This window comes from Syngnathus scovelli, chromosome 19 (assembly GCF_024217435.2).
Source record: "Syngnathus scovelli strain Florida chromosome 19, RoL_Ssco_1.2, whole genome shotgun sequence".
Lineage (NCBI taxonomy): Eukaryota > Metazoa > Chordata > Actinopteri > Syngnathiformes > Syngnathidae > Syngnathus > Syngnathus scovelli.
The window spans coordinates 4,491,927-4,511,718 of record NC_090865.1 but is presented as its reverse complement, the minus strand read 5'-3'; the positions used below and the strand labels follow the sequence as shown (position 1 = coordinate 4,511,718).

The window sequence follows — 19,792 nt, the reverse complement described above, 5'->3', positions numbered from 1 at the left end:
AAAAAAAAAAGCAAATATTGTGAACACAAAACAGGAGTCCGGTGAGGTTTAAACTTGGCATGGCTGAATGGAACATGTTCCAAATAGCAAAGTAATTATTCATAAAAATGTCCTCCCTTGCTGAGTAACAAGCCACTAAAGCATTATCCATCACATAGCTCCAATTAAAGTCCCATTAAACCTATTTAGAGGATAACCTTAGTTCATTCTAACTTTTTTTTTCTTTTCTGAATAACAAAGAATAATGTTAAAATATCTCGGCTCTTTTTCCTGTTTCTTTCTCCAGCATCTCTTCGATTCATATTTTCTTCTACATCTATATGTACAGGTGAATTTGTAAACAAGGACAGAAATAGGTTTATATCACATTTATATTTCCATGGGGTTAGCGTCAGCAAAACACGCAGCAGTCACATAGCCTCATGAATATTAATGAGGTATGGTGACGTAATCTTGCGGCGCACTATTTTAACTTTAAAAAAACAGTCAATGCTCTCTGCTAAACTTTGCATCATATTTTTTTTATATATAAAATATATTATACTTGTTGCAAGGAAAAGTTCTTTACTGCTTTTAATTCTCACTACAGACAAATGCTATGATGCCTCATTCTTAATATTAGGCCAGGAAACCTTACAAGCTATTTTGATGAAGGGTGTTCTTTTTAAGATTTATTTATAAGCATATTTTCAAAAGAGAAAATGTAACTATTCTTTCTTTGAAGTCATGACTGAGTCCATTGTTAACCAAAATGTAAAGTCTCAAATATACAGATGGGTGCAAATAGATCTTGTGAATATATTCAAAGAGCTAGCAAGTGCGGGTTTTCATATTACAGATGATCCAGCTGCTTATGCAGAACATCCTTTATTTACTTATTTATTTATTTTTAGAGTCTGGACATATCTTTTCTTTCTTGCGGTCGACAGTATAATAGCCAAGAATGGAACATTAGCGGCCCTTAGAGGCAATAGACTGGAATAACTTTCTGCAGATGAATATTTCCATATAAAAAAAAAAAATGCAGCGATTACACAATAATGTGGCCAATCTTGCTTTGCGACTTCACTAATAATTCATCTAGAATTTGTTGCCATTTTAACCATCTCAAACGAAACCCTCGTTGCCGTTTCGGTTTTATCATACAATAATGTTCTATTTTATGAGTTTATCTCCTATTTACTTGCATGTTCTTTAAAATATTTGATGTCATTCCCTTTTTTTTTTTTGTGGAACTTTTCCAAAGGGTGTGTCTGCAGTTCAACTGACACCGCAAAGAAACTAAAACAAAACAATGCAAGGAAGGTTGGCACAAATGACATTGACTCAGTTTACATGCAATTTGCATGCTTCTATTTACCTTCCGTCTCTGCATGCAAAAAAAGAATTATGAACAAACTAATAGTGTTCTCTTTAAAGTTTTACCAAATTTCAGTTTAAGTTCAACTCCTAATTTTATTATACGTGATAAAAGTCGTATACCTTTGAGTTAAGATGTTATTACTTCCCAGGGCTAAACTGAACAACCTTAGTTTACGATAAGAAACTGTGTTGTGTACTTTCCGCAGTGGCATTTACAGTCAAATGTATTTTTATTTCTTCACATTTCTTTTCCAGCGGTATTGTACTAAATAAAATGGATGTGTAAAAAGCTTTACTACAGAAATAAAAATGGTGTAATGTTGTCAAACGCAGGAAGTTAGGACAAAATAATTGCTCTAATTATTTCCTCTGTTAAGTCTCATGATTGTGTGGCATTTTGTTGCTGGGCCTAAATTTCATACGATTCAATAGTCCCATTATTTGTGATTGAACAATGCTTTGTGTCAAAAACACAAAAATACTTTTTTTATTATTATGAAACCAAGTGTGTTACAAGTACGAAGTAAAAGTGAAAGGCAATGCTGTTTTTGTTCTTCCTAGTTTGTCACCAAAAATATGCTTTAATAAAAAAAACATCCAAAAAATAAACTACATTTTTTGTTTACGCTTTCAACTTATCTATGTTAATCTCACGTACTAATTATACTGTATATACAAATACATACGACTAAAGAAAAAGTTGATTTAGAGGTTTAAGCTCCACCCATGTCATCATCAGGAAGCTTGAGTCAAGTTTCTTATGTTGTCATTGTCAAGGACATTCCATTTGCAACGCTTCTCCTTCAACAAAGGTAAGTTGTCTATCGACACTATCGTAATGCTACCAAAAATTTACAATGTCTCTCTATTGTGTGTTTAATCCGTTAAAATACTTCAAGCCATATTTAGAATAAACTGTTATGAACGTATAAAGTTTAATATTCAAATAATGCTCTATTTTGTTCTCTCTTCATTAAACATAATAATGGGGAGAATTCTAGTGAATATAAATATATATATATATATATTTAAATAATAAAGTGGAAATTCTGTACATTTCATTGTTATTATGCAGACCGCACCTTGCTATCCTTGTGTGTTGAGTTACAGATAGATACTGCCTTTGTGATGAATCGAAAGAAAAAAAAACTTGCCCGACCTGTATGGCAGGTCACTGAGCAATCAATGCGGCGTCATTTTATGTAATAGTAGTTTTAAAAATTTAAATGTCCCTGCTCAGGTGTTTGTGCTGCAGAATGAATTTGTTTATGTATTAAAAAATCAAAAGTCTCACAGGATCAAAAGCCCCCAAATCAGCAGCATATACTCAAACATCATTTTTAAAAAATATCACCCTATCACTATTTTTACTTTTAATTCTACTAATTTACTAATTCAGCCAAAGCAATTTTCGAAGTTGAATATATTACACGGAAGCAGAAAAGGAAATTTAAATTAAATGCAAATCCGGCGCAGTTCAATATAACAAAATTTGTTTAGCTCACGATTTACTCCTTCGACATCAACATTGAAATGTGACTCGACTGAATCAGGTGAGTAATCCGAATTAAAAACAATTCTTTATTTTAAAAAGGGTGGAGAACGATTTACTTACCCTACTTTCGTTTTCGGCACTCAGGTTCATCCCACGAGAACGTCATCACTTGACTTGTTGAGGTAGCGGCCATGAACTGGTCCGCGTTGGAGAGCCTTCTGAGCGGGGTCAACAAATACTCCACAGCCTTCGGCCGCGTCTGGCTCTCCATGGTCTTTGTTTTCCGGGTGTTGGTGTTCGTAGTGGCGGCTCAGCGAGTGTGGGGGGATGAGAGCAAGGACTTCGTTTGCAATACGGCCCAGCCCGGTTGCACCAACGTTTGCTACGACGCCGTCTTCCCAATTTCTCACATCCGTTTGTGGGCCCTGCAGCTCATCTTTGTAACGTGTCCCTCATTGTTGGTGACGTGTCACGTCAAATATCGTGAAAAGAAAGACCTGGAGTATAGCGCCTCGCATAAGGGAGCTCATCGATATGCCAACCCTGGGAAGAAACGTGGAGGTCTGTGGTGGACCTACTTGGTAAGGACGGGACGCTTTTAATGCTTAAGTCCTGATTTTAGTTATAAAGCAGATTTGTTCTTATTTCAAATTAGGTCAGCCTGATTTTTAAGGCGACCTTTGATGCCGGCTTCCTGTACATCCTCCATTACATCTACGACGGCTTCGACATGCCCCGGGTCTCCAAGTGTTCTCTAGAGCCCTGCCCCAACACGGTGGACTGCTACATTTCCCGGCCTACTGAGAAAAAAATCTTCACCCTCTTCATGGTGGTCTCGTCTGCTGTTTGCATTTTAATGTGCATCAGCGAGATGGTGTACTTCATCAGCAAGCGCATCCTGAAACACAATCGGAAGAAGAGGATGATGTTGAGAAGAGACTTCGCCAACACTCATGAATTGACACAGCTCTCTGCGCCCAGGTCTGAGATGAGGTCCAGAACTTCCTTTCGAATGGATCCCACCGTCTCTATCCACAACCTCAATAACCTGACACCTGAGAATGAAGACAAAAAAACTAAAAATGATCCGACGAGCGAGAACGGCAACATCGGGCTTATATAAGGAGCTAAGAATCCCTCAGACTCTATTGACGGCAGCTGTTCCAAAGATACTCATCGATTCACAGATGACTTGTAAATGAACGGAAATTACTTTTTACCAAAGGCATCGTCTGTGCATGCACTTGAAGGACCCCCACTCCCATCACATCATGTTAAACCCAACGGACTGCCCTGCACCAGGTTTGAATAGAAATCCACAAATTGTATTCCAAAACCAAGCTGGACATTTTTTATTCGGGGTACTAGGACTCGCCTCCTTTGTGTTGACCATCTTTGATAATGCAGTAAACAGCCCTAATGGGTAAATGGGCTTTCACTTGTGGCACCGTCCCACCTTCAAAGCACCCAAAGCACTTTAACGCTGTCTCAGTTAGAAATGTATGACGCTCAAGGAAACTTCTTGACAATCTCCCTGAAGTAAAAGTCTCTGTAGACATTGCAATATGTTTGTGAGTATTGTTTCTGTTAAAAACATATATTCATCTATCCATATCTTCCCCTTTTTGTTATAATAGTTTAATGGACTTTCACTCTTCTAATCCAGAATTTGGTTTTGCATCTGTGTATGCAAGTTACTAAGAAAATGAATGTAAAGTTAATGTTAAAGGCACTATACATAACATTTTTCGGTTAGTTTTTCTTTAATTTGGGTGGGAAAAGGCAATTCACATAAAATTTTCTTGATAAAACTAACCAATGGAATAAACTACCAATCTGTTCCACTGAGTCAAATTTGTTTTCCAAGGGTTCATTTAAGTATCTGTTATTATGTAAAAAGAAAATGCAAAGGCCTGAAATCTTGATGAAAATTACTTTGATTAAAAAAATGTGGGAATTCTTGGTATTTAATTATTATGTAATATACATCTTAGCTCTTTCTATGCTGTACTGGATACATTTACTGTGAACTTTTAAAAATTGTCTTTTCTTTTCTAAATTATTCAGATAATAATAAATAATAATAATAAAATCCCAAAAGAAACGTCACAAAAGAAATCAGTTAGAATGACATCATCATGACGAGCTTAATATGATTGTCCAATCAGAATCGAAAACGATGAACGGTGAAATAAACCAATCAGCAGCTCTTGAAGCGAGTAGGTTCCGCCTCTTGCTTAAAGGAAGTTGAAAATAAAATATGAGTTACTACAACGGAGCGGTATTATATATTTTTATTCTTATTGTGGTGTTTGTGAAACTAAATTTGTCTCCCCGAGCACGTTTTTACCTCCACGGTTTAACGTTTTTGTTGTATTTGTATTAATTTGTTTCAATGAAATGTTTAACGTAGTTGTTAGCATGTTAAAGCTACGTAGATAACCTACGAGTTAAAATTGTTGATACGTCAGACAAACTATGAACTACGAAAACTTGCGCCCAGAAGCCACGTTTTATTGACCGTAAAAGTAGAATAAATGTGAAATTATATTGAGCTTGTTGTCTATTATGTATGTACAGACTGCACGATATGTAACTGCTGCATTAGTTTCGTAGTGGATACGTTTCATTCATCTAATTTCTATAAATGATTCCCATGAATTATGTAATGGACTCTTTTAGGGATACCCAGGAGTAAGATACCCAGGGGTAGGACACCCAGCCCCAAATGCCCCCTACAGTGGAACTGGCGCTCCATATGGATCTGCACCCTCAGCTCCATACGGTGGTCCACCAGGAGGCTACTATGGCCCAGGACAAGGGGGGCACTACGGAACCGGGCCGGGGGCTGCGGGCTACGGGGGGCAACCTCATGGAGGTCCTTATCGCAATCCTCCTCCTTCAGGTACTGCTCCTCCTTTGTTCTCTCTTCACATGGCCTGCAGTAAAATGATGGATGTGAAATGAATGCCACACAGGCAGGTTCACTTTGTAGCCCCCAGAAGGATGAGACTGCTGAAGCCTATGATTAAAGACATAAGGGTCCAACTTGAAGTGCCACACCTCCTTCCTGTTCCTCACACATTTCTCTTGGCCCTTATTCTGTCTTTAGGGAACATTCCCCCCGGTGTCAATCCAGAAGCGTACCAGTGGTTCCAAAGCGTCGACACGGACCACAGCGGCTTCATCAACCTGAAGGAGCTGAAACAGGCGCTTGTCAACTCCAACTGGTCCAGTTTTAATGATGAGACTTGCCTCATGATGATCAGTGAGACCTCCACACACACACACATGAAAATATACCTTTATTTAAAATATACTTGAATTGCCTGTTAGACATGTTTGACAAGACAAAGTCAAGTCGGATGGACCTTTTCGGCTTCTCGGCGCTGTGGGACTTCATGCAAAAGTGGAGAGCGCTCTTTCAGCAATATGACAGGGACCGCTCAGGATCCATCAGTGGTACAGAGCTCCACCAAGGTAACCCTCTTGAGACCTCTAAGCAGGTCCATCGCCCCAATAAATGTATCTCATCCCTCTTCTACCCCCTTAGCCCTGTCACAGATGGGCTACAACCTGAGCCCACAGTTTTCCGAGTCGTTGGTGCGGCGCTTCAGCGCGCATCCCGCACGCCCTGGCATGCAGTTGGATCGCTTCATCCACGTGTGTACCCAACTGCAGAGCATGACGCAGGTCTTCAGGGAGAAAGACACCACCATGACGGGCAACATCCGACTCAACTATGAGGACTTCCTCTCGGGGGCCATCACCAGGCTCATGTGAATGGAATACCACCAGATGGCGGTTTGTATTTGACATATCATATATCTGGCGACTTTTTGCTATAACAATATGAAAGCTAACCTAGAGAGGATAGCGGGATGTTCAGTAACAACTTTCAAAAAACAAATAATGGATTTAATAGATGACAGGAATTGATTGCATCATCACCACAGATGCCTATCTGTTTACTAAGTGTGGTACCGTTTTGTTTTAACATCATATATCAAGACGTTTATTAACCCTCAAAGTCGCATATATTTGATAAATGCTAACTATCCTTCCCGCACATGCTATCGACTAAACTATGCAGTATTTTAGATTAGTAAAAAGGTTTATATGGATAGTTAAGTTATTTACATGGATCCAAAAGACATGTTAACTACCATTAGAATATTTTGTGATTGTAGGCTTTAGGGTGCCCTCAGAACCCACGCATATGTTTGCACCTTGATACCACTAGTTAGCTACAATTGTAAAAAAAAAAATATGTAGATTGAAACAAAACAAGTTTATTCCATTTGCACATTTTTTACATTCCATTGAGGTTTATACTGTTATTAAATGCCAAAATATTTTGATTTTGTTGCCAAATATTGATGCTTCCATTGCTTTTTTTTTTTTTTTTAAATATTGTATTGTCATGGAATTTTCCTTATCTTCACTGCACCCCACACTTGAAGGGGATGCACCGGCAATTCTTTAGTCGTGCAGCAGTCTTTTACTCAAATGACACCGTAACTTTTTGTAACTTTTGTTTATTGGGTTTTGTCTTTGATGCCACCAGGTAAAAAAAAAAAAACAAGTAAAAAAACACTATTATACAGTGAAGCATTTCCAGAATCTAACTAGTTTAATTTAGCAATGTACACGATATGAATAAATTCATTCAACTAAATCATTATCCAAAATACATGTGAAAACTGCCAACACCAAACCATTATATCAATACAGCTACATAATATAATAAATTATACATTGCAGATTGCCCAATAAATAATCAGCAGCGCATATTAGCGCAGCTATAAATTACTAATTTAGATTTGGAGTTTAAAACGATCAGACTACAGCTTTATGAATTAAATGGATATTCACACCTACATCATGTTCACAAACTGCCATGGCGCCATAAGCGCAAGCAGTGACTTGAGGTAGTTGCGTCTAACAGTGTGATCTCGAGATGTTAATGATCATTATCTTACCAGATGCCTTTCCACATTGTTTGCGGGTGACCAAGCATTTGTTTTAAGTCAATCAAGACCATCGTTGCATAAAACTCACCAGACAACAACTTGTTTTTGTAGTAACCTCCTCGGAGTGTGCAGTCCGTCCCTATAAAGGGTCCGGGTATCCGCGCGTCAGGTAAAATGAAAAACAATCCTACATTGAACATACTTGAATAAATAAATATATCAACGTTCATAATAGAAAACTTAGATTCAACATCATTTTGTGTTGTATTGCTTTAGTCCTCTCATTGCCGTTTAATGCTTATTTGCATTGTTTTGGCTCACTTTTTAATGTGCTCTTACCTTGGCTGTGTATTATTTTGACCACTAGATGGTGCAAAAGACAAGCACAAAGAGTGCTCCAACCGCTTGCTTTAAACGAACAAGAGTTTTCAACCAATCACAATGACGCTCAGGAAATGTAAACACTCCCCCGGAAGTTACGTTTACCGACTGCGGCAATAACGAAGCGTTAAAGGTGAGTCAAATGACAAATTCTTAAATAAAACAGCTACAGTAATAATAAAAAGTACAAATAATAGTAAGAGTGACGTTTGTATGCTGGTGTAATGTTTATGTTGCAAGCTTACATCACTATGACGTGACAATGAGGAAATGTAAGCACAGAATTATACAACAATACGTATGTACTCAATAATGGGACTTTTTTTTTCTTGTTGGTTGTCTATGCAACCCCAATTAAAAACTCGTCATGAAAAGAAATGAACGTGAAGAGCAATTTTGGGGGGGAACACAAGGGAGAGCCACCTCTCAAGTAATTTAGTCCAATACAGTACAGCGGTCTAATTTAAGAAAACAATTACCCAAGCTATTATTACAATCATATTGTATTTTTTATGTTATGTCATTCCTACTGCCACGATATCAGTTTGAATTATGCAAGAAATAATTCAGCTTTTTATTATTCCAAAGTATTTAGATCTCAAAAATCTTGCAGTCATGTGGCCTCTAGTTTGGACAGCCATGCGAACCTACTCTGTGTACCTCACCTTCCCCGTGGCCGTTGTGGTGGGAGCGGTGGGATACCACCTGGAGTGGTTCATCAGGGGGACGCCCAAACCTCACGAAGAAGAGAAGAGCATTCTCGAACTGAGGGAGGAGAGGAAACTGCTAGAACAAGACGGAATGGACAGCACACAGGTGCTCAGCCTGAAAGACAAACTGGAGTTCACGCCTAAAGCAGCTCTAAACAGGAACCGGCCAGAAAAGAGCTAACACCTTCATCAAATACAGACATTACGGTATTTATCACAATGACTTCTCCTCCATCTTATAAGCCTCTATGCATGCAATCATGTGCTTTGGAGAACAATGTCCTCACTCGTATCAGACGTTAGGTAACAGACCTGTCCTGAAATCTTGTCGAAAGGAAGAATCTGCAACTGCCATGCGTTCAAATACTTTTGTCACACTGTACTACTTGTGTACAGTATTTTTTCCCCATCTCCCTCTAATTGTGTCACCAAAGAATAATTTATAAAGGGGAGAGGGGTCGTGAACTTTTTGATGGTACAGGGAATCAACCATCCATCAATATGGGATGTTATTCAAAGTTATCATCTCTGCACAGCGAGCCTTTCCTGCTGTGGGTCATGTGAAAGGTGGATGAATAAAGTTTGAATTGTTGAACTCTGACTTCTTGGGAGTTAATCATTCTGGGGCTAGACTCGCATGGAGAGGAAGAGGGAGTGTGTATGTCTACGTCCTTTTGGGAACAATTAGAGGACAGGTAACAATGGAGCAACTCCTCCAAACTGGACAGCACTGTGGGAACGTAACATCGAGGCTCCTGGGAAAGAAAAGGGCGCGGGTGGAGGGGGGTCCATTGTTCCTGCTGGATGATGGTGGATAATGAGTGATGCTGGATGCTCTGTTTTGTTTTGTTTTTCAGTCCAACATCCTGAGCGGACAATAGGTGGTGCCTGCTTACTGGAATGGCATCCTTCTCATAAACACATAGACTTTCACCTATCCAGGAAGACAGGTACACACATAAAATGGAGATAAACACTTGGTAAAGAACAAGTCATTCATCCACATCATGTTTTTGCCTTTGTCGGGTATTCTAACATTGCTCAAAAACAGCGTGACGTTGTTGTCACTCCAATTTACTAGTCTTGTCACATTTAATATCAATGGAGCCTGCAATATAAGTCTAACCACAAGGGGCACTATGTAAAGCGGTAATGCAATGCATTATAGGATATTTTTTGTCAAAGTTTCCTTTTTTGCATTACAAATAGAGAAGTAAAAGTTCATGTACTCTCATGTGTGTTGTTGATGTTGAGTTAGTGCACAGTTCACTTGGCTTTTGATGGGCAGCAACTAACAATGCCAACTGCTGCCCGCATTGTCAGCGTGAATGTTCCTCTGGGAGAAACAATGCTGGAAGAGGAAACAGATTCAGACCCACTTCCTGTTCAGAATCTAAATTTAATGATTGGACCTTTTTTTTAATCTAAATTCAGGACTGCCAGGACTGTACGTTGTTATGATTACAGAGTCGTGTGCCAGTATGAAAGTCCAGGAAACAAAAGAACCCTAAAGAACAACAACCACATAATTACTTGCAAATCACACAATTTGAACTCAGTCACCCCAATGCCGTTCTCCCCCGCTAGGTTCTTATATAACCTTTGTGTGCGAGTTGCTATTTGTGCTCAGTTTGTTCATTCCTCGTTGATGTGCCTTCATTAAAATGATCAGGCGTTACATGGATCCCGGACTACAACTTGTGGCTTATCAGCAGAGTGAGGAAATGCATCCGCAATGACCAACAATCTCAGGAAACACAGTCACAATGTTAGTCCATCCCAAAAGGCTTTATGTGGGAGGTCACTAACATCTTCCCACACAGTGACAATCTTAGCAAACTAAAATTGAAAGAAAAGAAAACAGCATTACTGGCAACAAACCAAAATGAAAACAAGAGTGTTTGATTTAAAAAAATAAATAAAAATAGCAAACTATATTTTACGTTTAGTAACACTACAATCCAAAGCCACACGGGTTTGACAGACATCCATTGAAAAACCAATTTCTGTACATAAAGGTCTAGAAATATATTTTAAAAATAACATTAAAATTCTGCTCTCAACAAATAATGCATATTTATTTTTAAAAAACAATAAAAGTAATACTAGAAGTTATAAAAGCTTCTAAAAAGACGCATTTTCCTCAAAATTAGAATTTTAAAAATGAAAATGAAACTCCCAAACTATTATAACCCTGAGCGTCACCCCTAATCTATTTCACTTTAGTTATTTGAAATGAAAATGAAACTCCCAAACTATTATAACCCTGAGTGTCACCCCTAATCTAGTTCACATTAGTTATTTGTGTGACGCATTCTGATTTCACCCGGCACTGATGATGGGGAAATTGCCGGTAATGACAAAGAATGACGGCGCTTCGTCGTCATCACATTTGCCAGGAAAAACTAACGCTTTGCTTGGCAGACTGAATGACTACACAGGTTGACCCCCGCAATCTGTTGAGTGCCCCCCGTCCCCATCGCCCACCTTTTGCTTGGTGATAAGACTCTCATGAACAATAAAAAGGTTGCGCCCATGCAGATGGCTGCGCACACGCCCACCTGGACTTGGATAATCGACTGTGCAGGGATGCCCGCCAAGTTTTTGTGACTAGACTTGGAAAGGGGCAACTTTGGATTGTTTTGCAGAACAATATCTGCCAATTGATCTTTGACAAAACAAAGATTCCTTTTTGAAGACTGTCTTCCTATCATTGTGTAATTGTATAGCATGTTTACATTCAACTGCAGTGAAATGAAGCCATAAAAAATAAACATACTTCAATGCCACTCAGTTGAGCGCAAACCTTAAAGGCATTTTCTCCTTTTGTAGTTGAAGATGGCAAGGAGGTAATCGAGTCAACATTCATTTGTGACAATTTATTCTAACTCCTCAGTACAATAAATAAACAAAACATTTTCTATAAATATATATTTTATTTGCAGCGTTTTTTGAAGATATCTTAGGATTTGTCTTTTTTTTTTTCTTGTTTTGGGGACCCTCTGGGATATCCTTATCCCACCCCCATCCAAGGAAAAATACAGTACGTGCATACAAGCATGTATCCGCACAGCCGGCCATTATTCCCTTGGGAGAAGCACCGAGACCAGAACATTCCATTATGCGGCCCGAGAGGAGCTCCAAGGATGACGGAGTGGACCTCAAGGGAATATATTTATATTTATCCCACTTTACTGCTCTTTTAACTACTAACATAGCATCCGGTGCCCTCAACACAGTATTTTTTTCCCCACAAACATATTCAAGATAATATAAGAAAACATCTCGTGACCGTAAAATTTGTGCTCGCCTTGAAGCGCGTTCTACAAATTAGTAGAATTTCAATGTTTGAAATGCATCACTGCCTCTTGGGCGCTTTGCTCACAATTCCGCTCTTGTTTTTGATTCCGGCTCCTATTGGCCACCTCTTTTACTCCAGTGTCATGTGCAAACAAACATTTTCGAAAAATAACAAAACAGCTTTCATTGAGTCTCAGTCAGACATAGTGCTTCTGTTTTGAGACACCCCTGAGGTTGTTCTTTGTCTTTTGTGTGTAGTGGTTCCTGGGTGGACGTGATGTATGCAAAGCCTCCATGCAGTTGGTATAGCTCGGGAGGACGTCGTTTCCCGCCTCGGCGGGTCCGCAGTCCACCGAAATGGCCATAGCCTTGTTTGGCAGCGGTAGGCCCCCGTCGTACAACTCCTCTCGGGGCGCCGGAGCATCCGGCGAGGCCTGCGCTGTCCGCTCAGGCCGCAGTCGGTACACTGGCGCCTGAGAGCGGTAACGCTTCTTCAGCCGATGTGAAATTGCAAGCTGAAGCAGGTGATGGAGCTCGACGAGGTTGAGCAGTAGGGAGATGGCGGCGATGGCCTGAGTGTAGATAGTGAAGATTGTCTTCTCCGTGGGGCGGGAGACGAAGCAGTCCACCGTGTGAGGGCAGGGGAAGCCGACGCACTCGAACTTGGATTCAATTTGGAAGCCGTTGTAAAGGAACCACAGCCCCAGGATGAAGCCCACCTCGAGGAGAACTTTTAGAAAGATGCTTAACGCGTACGCGCATAACAGCCTGCCTTTCAGCTTCGGAGCGTCAGGTGGGCTCCTCTTGGCGACGCTCCCCTTGCTGAGCCTTTCTTTATCCTCCGGCATATTTTTGGCATCCCTTTCCGCCATGCCCTTTGTCTGACCTTCTTCCACCTGCTTGCCATCCTCTTTGCTGTCTTCTTCCTTCCGTATGGCCACGTATCCAAAGTAGAAGATGGTCGGTGTAGAAACGAAGATGACTTGGAGGACAAAATAGCGAAAGTGGGAGATGGGGAAGGCTCTGTCGTAGCAGACTTCGGTACAGCCCGGCTGTAACGTGTTACAAATAAAGTCCTTTTGCTCGTCGTCCCAGGCCGACTCCACCGCCGTACCCAGCACCAGCATACGAAACAGGAAGAGAACAGTGAGCCAGACGCGGCCGATGCCCGTTGAATACTCCTGGGCCTCTTCCAGCAGGTGCTCCAGAAAGGTCCAGTCAGCTCTGGACATCCTCTGCTCCTCTGAGGACAAGGAACAGGAAGGCAAAACATGAGAAATAGCTTTTGTACTAACAAAGACTGCCATTTTGAATTGTTCCTAATGTTCTAAGAGAGCTCAAATAAAATGAACCAGGTCAACCCGAAACAAAAGCCCCTTTTAAAGCAGTAAATTTATTTATTCGTTTAATAATAGTCCGCTCTTTGTGTTCAAATTGGATACAATAGTTACAAGTTTTTCCTCCAGTCATTAGAAGAGTCGATAACTACCACCTTTACATCTGCGCTTGACAAAACAACACTACTTAACACCTAACTGCTATTTGATTTTCACGCCGGGCGTTTTAACGAGCACACGGCTAATGCATAAGTGCAATTATGTCGGTTTATTAAAGTCTTGGAAATGGCATTTTGACTAAGGAGCAAGTCTGGCTCTTGCTTCTTCCATGAGCTCAGTCTTGTTAGAATGGGCTTTGTTGACATTTCCCATGATTTTCTTTTCTTTGGTATTGGCTTTGTTGCTTTGCTTTGATTGCGTTTATCTTTCACACTGTTCTTTGTGGCGCCGGCCTTTTTTAGAAGCCTATTAAGTTGTGCTCATGTCATCAGTATGTGTTTTATATACCCACTCTGTGATATGAACCCCCAATTTCCCCCCGGGCTCAATACAGTATCAATTTATCTATCTGTCAAATTACTTATTCATTGTGAACCTTCAATTGGGTACAAAATGATTGCTATAATTGCATCTCTATTTAATGTTAATGACTCGGGACATTGTCGGGAAGCTACATGCATACACCAACACACGTACACAAACATCTGAGTAAACATCCTGTAAAGGGGGGGGGGGGGGGTACTGCTGTGACCCTTGACTTATTTAGACTACTTGATGTTTTTCTGTTAGTTCAGCCCTTGAACTAACAGAAAAGAAAGATGAAACATCAATGGGGGCAGAATAAATCCAACATGTAATCAATACACATTATTATTGTAATCACGTTCAGAATATACATAATATAAACATTAACTAAAATTATATATGTATAAATATATAAAACTGAATAAATAAAAATGTAAATTAAAGTGAGGAGTACCATAAATAAACTTTGTTACTGTAAAAAGAAAGCAAGCCAACATATCTCTGTGTTACAAGCAATACAAATTAAAAGGGAATATTAACACTAAACATGTTTAAAATAATTTAATATTTAATTGTTACAGGGAAGCCGATTAAGTCTGACTATAGTATTATTTATTAATCTCAACAAAAGACTTTTATCCAGATCAAATCCATCCCAAACAAGTTTTACCTTTCTCTCTCGCGGAACGTCTCAGTCTCCTGGTCCCTCTCTGAATGCTCCTCTGAATCGTATTTGCTTTCTTTAAAAAGATTCCGTGTCATCGGAAAAAATAGTGCGGGGAACTTTCCCATGCTTCCGAGTTCACTTTGGCCCTCCCTCAGGAACTTTGTCCAGGAAATGGGATGGAGCAAACGTATATGCCCGTCATTGACGCTCCAAATTTGAGACTTTAATTGGGTCCATCAAGAAAAAAAAATCCCTTTTTGTCCTCGGCATAATTAAATTTAGTGTAAAATTAATTATTTCTATGTCAAATTCAGAAATCATCCATCCAGCGACACAATTGTTTGCCCTCAGTAGAAGTTAACAAAATGATTTGAACAGTTGGGTGTATTTTTCCTTTACGCCACAAGGTGGAGACAATCACCTAAACAAACATTACATTTTATCCAATGCGCATTGGATGGTTTGGATCAATGAACATTAAGTTTAAAAGCCATTATTTTCTCACTTGTTTTCACATTTGTATTTTCTCTAAAAAAAAGTAAGTAGACAACTAATATGAGTTTCGATTGCAAATTTTAATTATTTAAAAAAAAAAAAAGCCAAGTAAGCCTGTCTCTTTGTCGATGCCATTTCAGAAGGTCCTAATGCTGTTGGCTTTCTGGAGCAACTCTTCCGGTGACCTAGCTGTGTTTTTGGTGAGTATTGCAAACATTTTCAAGCTCTGTTTGACCATTTTTATGTAACTATGCAGGTGCATTATCATAACATGAGCACTTCGAGTTTGTTCGTTGCTCGCTAAAAAAAAAATCCAGAACAATATCAACAAAGGTGACTTGAGCACGCCCACAAGTTGCACTCCACCTGTCGATCAAACGTTAATCAAGGAAAGCGTTTGACTTGCATGTTGTTTTGCATGTTTTCCACGCAAACTCCAAAAATTGAACCTCCACTTCGTCTACCTGCACAACTCGCCGCTAACTTTGAAGGTAGGACATGCTGCTTTTCCATCATTTTCTTTCTTCTATGTAACATTATGCCTTCGATGCCATGAGAGGTTCATCAGGAACACCAGCCCAGTCTAATGAGACACAATATTATTTTCTAAATGTGACTTGAATCAGTTATTTTACTGTTGTCAGGTAATTTATGTGCTCATGAAGTTAGTCGTGAGGTTTGATTATCTAAAAAGTTGTTGTCAAAAGACATACTCCACCTAAAAAAAGATAATAAATAAAAAGCAGGATGGGTGCAGTGTAAAATAACTCCAGAAGAGGGCGCACATCCTCTAGTTTAGATTCGTATTGTCAAACTCATTTTGGTCAGTAAATGTATGAACGTCTCATATTATATTCAGTATAGGCAAACTGATGACCAAGTAGCTTTGACATCAGAGACTAGCAAAAACGGTAAAAACAAAATAAAAAAAGATAAAGGGTAATAAAAAAAACTGGCAATATTTCTATCTTTAAAAATAAAATGAAGACAATTTGCACTTGTAGTATTGACACAAAGGTGATGCGCAATTTGTATTTGTGGGCCAAATATAATTACAAAGAAACAGATGACTCACACAAATGCATGTGTATTATGAGTTTTGGTCAAGTTATCAAAATCAAATTAGTCAGAAATATACATTTGATTAATGTTTAACTAACTTGGTTTGCATCATTGTCATTGAAAAACACAACCAAAAAGTGATGTAGATGTTGTGCAATACCTGGCACTTAGTTTTTGTCCCATGAGAGATGTGATGTCTGATGTTGGCCCAGTGAGAGAGATGAGCTGTTTGGATGTGCTCACCTTCCCCTGGTGGCATTAGAAGTAAGTAACATCATACCTGAGCTCATCAAACACTTAAGCTGCTTCCATGCAAGGCCTGTTGTCAATGTTTGTGTGCAACTAAATTAGTCCCACACAAACATTGACTTCTCAAATGTTTTCAAACTACTTTTCTGTCCAATAAATTAATCAACTGGAATGGAAGTCTTTGTGTTTTTAAGAGCAAATCTGCTTCACTCATTTGAAGTCTTTCATGCTTGGTGGGTCGCTGCAGTGGCACTTAGGTTTTTGAAGGCAGTTTTCAGTCTTGAGGTGAGAGTTGTTTTTTTCACTGCAATGGACACAAGTCTGACTGTTACTCTCGATCTCACATGACTCAGTGACAGCAAGTGAGTTGCAGTCACTTGGAGTCATGTGAGATGCAGGGTAACAGTCAAAGACTTGTGTCCATGGCAGTGACACAAGGCCAACACTCACCTCAAGACTGAAAACTACCTTCAAAAACCTAAGTGCCACTTTGCCCGCCTCCTAACTCTTATGAAATTCAGTTTGACCAATCACAGAACATCACCTAATTTGCATAACCACGCCCACTTCTAAACAGCCAATCAAAATGCTGCATTTGCGCATCTGACCAATCAGATTGCTTCAAAATTTATTGGCCACGCCCACTTTAAACCCAACCAATCACAGAGCGCTTCATTTGCATATACACACCCCTTTTTCAACCAATCACATTCTCTTATTCGCATAACACCGCCCACTTCATGAGCCCTCAGCGAATCATGAAGCAGTATTCCAGCTTTGACCAGCCTCATTTTTAAAAAAAATTCTGAAAAAAATCCAGGCAAAAAAAAAAAAAATCTGGGTAAAAAAAAAAAAAAAAAAATCCAGGCAAAAAAAAATCCCCAAAAAAAATCTGAATTTTTTTTTTTTTTTAAATTGATATTTGTAAAGTTTGATTTGTGATGTTTAAGAAGAGTTGAGTTAAGAGTTCTTTGTAATCAAACTTTATTTTTGCAGAGTAATAATCAATGACAAGAGTTTCAAGTTGGATGGCAGTCTGCTCGTTGACGAGTGGTGAAGTGGTCGGCCAATTGGACGAGTAGCGAAGCGGTCGGCCAGTTGGATGAGTAGTGAAGGGGTCGGCCAGTCGGACGAGCGGTAAGTGCGTGCGTGCCTGAACCTAAGACAAAAAGAGATCTGTAAGTCAAAAGTCAAGTCAACATTTTGTGCAGTAAAAGCCATGAACCTTACCAGCGGAAAAGAGTTGTTCATGGCACCAAGTGTTGCGAGCTGCATGACCAGTTCCTTGCTGCCTGTCAGAAAATAAAGGGGGGAAAAAAAGATTATTGGAACGAAGTTGTCATGATGATTGTGTAATGAGCAGCAGCTAAAGGACATACCACCTAAGTGCAAATGTACCTCACTTCTCAGGTTGCCTTGGAGATAAGGTTTGCTCTGGCTTCCGCTGCGAGCAGGTGTTTGATGGTGCACCACACTGGACACAAAACGAACATTGACATTTTTAAAAATTGTTGCTGAAATTAAATGTACTTCTCTTACCAGCAGAGGGCTCGTTTTCAGCCTGCCACAGTTTGGCTTGAGCTACAGGTGCTTCTACTCCACCACAGGTGAATGAGCTCAAAGTAGAAGCACCTGTGGCTGGCTTTTCACTTTCTGGACCAGGATTTGTCACCTCTGCCTGTTAAGAAAAAGAACATTGACTACTCAATTTAAGTAGACTGTTTATATTTTTAACTGTAGACTGGAACCTTCCACTGCAAACTTAGGTCTCGGACAACAGCAGGCCGGATGGACACTTCTGCACACAACAAGAGGGAACGTTAACCGGTAATCAAGTTTATTTGCATGAAGAAACTGAAAATGAAGTTACCTTTGAGGATTGGTTTCTTTGGCCAGCAGGTGGAAGGTCTTGGTGGCAGAGTGACCGACAGCATTCTAACTGGAAGCTGCCCTGCATGAAGAGGAAAATAAAATACAGGTGAGTGCTTTTAATATGGTAGATTTTCAGCAAGGTGTCACCTTTGGCCTGGAAGTTGATGCCAAGCTGCAACAAACAGTCGTTTAGTAAGTCTTTTAAACAGATTCAAACCTCATTGGAACGCTAATTCACCAGTCAACCCAATGCTCCAGGAAGCTTGTATTTTGGCACCACCTGGTGGACAAAAGCGGGATGAAAACGCACGTGTTTTAATAAATCTTTCAAACAATTATACATGTATGAAAGTGTGCTTCACCAGTGAAGATCGCAGTTCAGTACTGGATTCCTCTCCAACCACAGCTTGCTGGCCTGAAAGACATTGCAACATTGTAGCCAAGATTTTAAATTTTCAAGGTTTAACTTAGCAACGCGACATTTGGTCGACATGTTTAGCAAGAGTAGACCTGCAAACGTCTCACGAAGGACAGCAAGTTGGCCATTTTGGAACCTGCAGACAAAGAAAAAAAGAACAGGTAAATATTTGATTTTAGTTTCATGATTTCTTTCAATTATAAACGGGATTTTTGCCTTTTTGCAGTAAACGTGGTTCTTCTGCTGCAGATGCACGCCTGTGGACAGAAACGAGACAATTAGATGCAGTCCATTAAAAGGGTTTACTTGTGAATCTACTTTAATTATGCAGAAAGTCGGCCACTTCAGGCTTGAAGATTCATACCTGTTAACAGAAATGAGAGAATTAACACTCATGCATAAAAATATTTGATTCATTCTGTTGTGAATTTATTTTATCTACTTACCTTGAGGAAAACGGCGCTGTCGCTCAAACGCTCCTAAAATGTTGGAGCAAATAATTTGATCGGTCGTGCAAACGTCTCAGCTTGCATGTTAGCAAGGATTAAGCACGTCCAAAGTGCAACTTCATGCTGAAAGAAAGCAAAAGCAGTTAGTTTTAAAAGTTTAATAGTGACCATTGAAAACTCACCTTGTCCAAAGTTTTAAACGCCGTTGAGCGGAGCAGCAGGTGGACCATCTCGACCTGTCAGAAGTGAGCAAGAGAATGATCGTCGCGTTTGTGACGTCTTTTATAGGATTTTTGTGATGACGTCATTAATTGGCAAAAGAAAAAAAAAACGTTTTTAAAACGGAAGTTCAAATAAAGGAGCTAGGACATTGCTCTGTTTGAGAAAGTTGGTCAGAGCAGGTCTCGAACCCGCGTCTCCTGCTCACCGGCGCAAATATTTTACCATTCGCCAATTCTGGTATGAGAACCTCGCAAGTTTTGTTGTGTATTTCACGT

At 39.6% G+C, this 19,792-nt stretch overlaps 4 protein-coding genes and 1 long non-coding RNA gene across 12 annotated transcripts; 4 read left to right on the top strand and 1 right to left on the bottom strand.

Annotated features, from left to right (window-relative positions):
• The first annotated feature begins 2,086 nt into the window (after positions 1-2,086).
• On the top strand, positions 2,087-4,698 carry gjb9b (gap junction protein beta 9b). Of its 4 annotated transcripts, XM_049751565.2 has the most exons (4): positions 2,115-2,174; positions 2,863-2,915; positions 3,002-3,438; positions 3,513-4,698. In XM_049751565.2, exons 3-4 carry the CDS (start codon positions 3,049-3,051, stop codon positions 3,978-3,980), a joined length of 858 nt encoding a protein of 285 aa, XP_049607522.1. In that variant the 5' UTR covers positions 2,115-2,174; positions 2,863-2,915; positions 3,002-3,048; the 3' UTR covers positions 3,981-4,698. The 4 variants fall into 4 exon arrangements, with proteins under 4 accessions (XP_049607520.1, XP_049607522.1, XP_049607521.1 ...); XM_049751563.2 differs by lacking the exon at positions 2,863-2,915 and having other exon boundaries at positions 2,087-2,174; XM_049751564.1 differs by lacking the exon at positions 2,115-2,174 and having other exon boundaries at positions 2,181-2,915.
• Positions 4,699-5,034: 336 nt separating this feature from the next.
• Positions 5,035-7,233, top strand: pef1 (penta-EF-hand domain containing 1). The gene is made up of 5 exons (XM_049751575.2): positions 5,035-5,138; positions 5,540-5,762; positions 5,970-6,125; positions 6,194-6,337; positions 6,411-7,233. The coding sequence occupies exons 1-5, from the start codon at positions 5,118-5,120 to the stop codon at positions 6,638-6,640; spliced, it is 774 nt and encodes a 257-aa protein (XP_049607532.1). The 5' UTR covers positions 5,035-5,117; the 3' UTR covers positions 6,641-7,233.
• Positions 7,234-7,395: 162 nt separating this feature from the next.
• Positions 7,396-16,728, top strand: smim12 (small integral membrane protein 12). 4 transcript variants are annotated; one of them, XR_007487947.1, is made up of 5 exons: positions 7,396-7,999; positions 8,198-8,344; positions 8,800-9,128; positions 9,779-9,871; positions 15,386-16,728. XR_007487947.1 is itself a non-coding variant. In XM_068648901.1 (4 exons), the coding sequence occupies exon 3, from the start codon at positions 8,827-8,829 to the stop codon at positions 9,100-9,102; it is 276 nt and encodes a 91-aa protein (XP_068505002.1). In that variant the 5' UTR covers positions 7,396-7,999; positions 8,198-8,344; positions 8,825-8,826; the 3' UTR covers positions 9,103-9,128; positions 9,779-10,145. The 4 variants fall into 4 exon arrangements, 2 of the variants coding, with proteins under 2 accessions (XP_068505002.1, XP_049607588.1); XR_007487949.2 differs by lacking the exon at positions 15,386-16,728 and adding an exon at positions 12,480-14,551; XM_068648901.1 differs by lacking the exon at positions 15,386-16,728 and having other exon boundaries at positions 8,825-9,128; positions 9,779-10,145.
• gja4 (gap junction protein alpha 4) lies at positions 10,695-13,453 on the bottom strand. The gene has a single exon (XM_049751536.2). It carries the CDS (start codon positions 13,451-13,453, stop codon positions 12,419-12,421), a length of 1,035 nt encoding a protein of 344 aa, XP_049607493.1. The 3' UTR covers positions 10,695-12,418.
• Positions 16,729-17,555: 827 nt separating the features above from the next.
• LOC137839699 (uncharacterized) lies at positions 17,556-19,739 on the top strand. 2 transcript variants are annotated; one of them, XR_011085783.1, is made up of 3 exons: positions 17,556-17,693; positions 17,967-18,383; positions 18,453-19,739. It is a non-coding gene; the product is annotated as an uncharacterized lncRNA (long non-coding RNA). The 2 variants fall into 2 exon arrangements; XR_011085782.1 differs by lacking the exon at positions 17,556-17,693 and having other exon boundaries at positions 17,710-18,163; positions 18,297-18,383.
• The last annotated feature ends 53 nt before the right edge of the window (positions 19,740-19,792 follow it).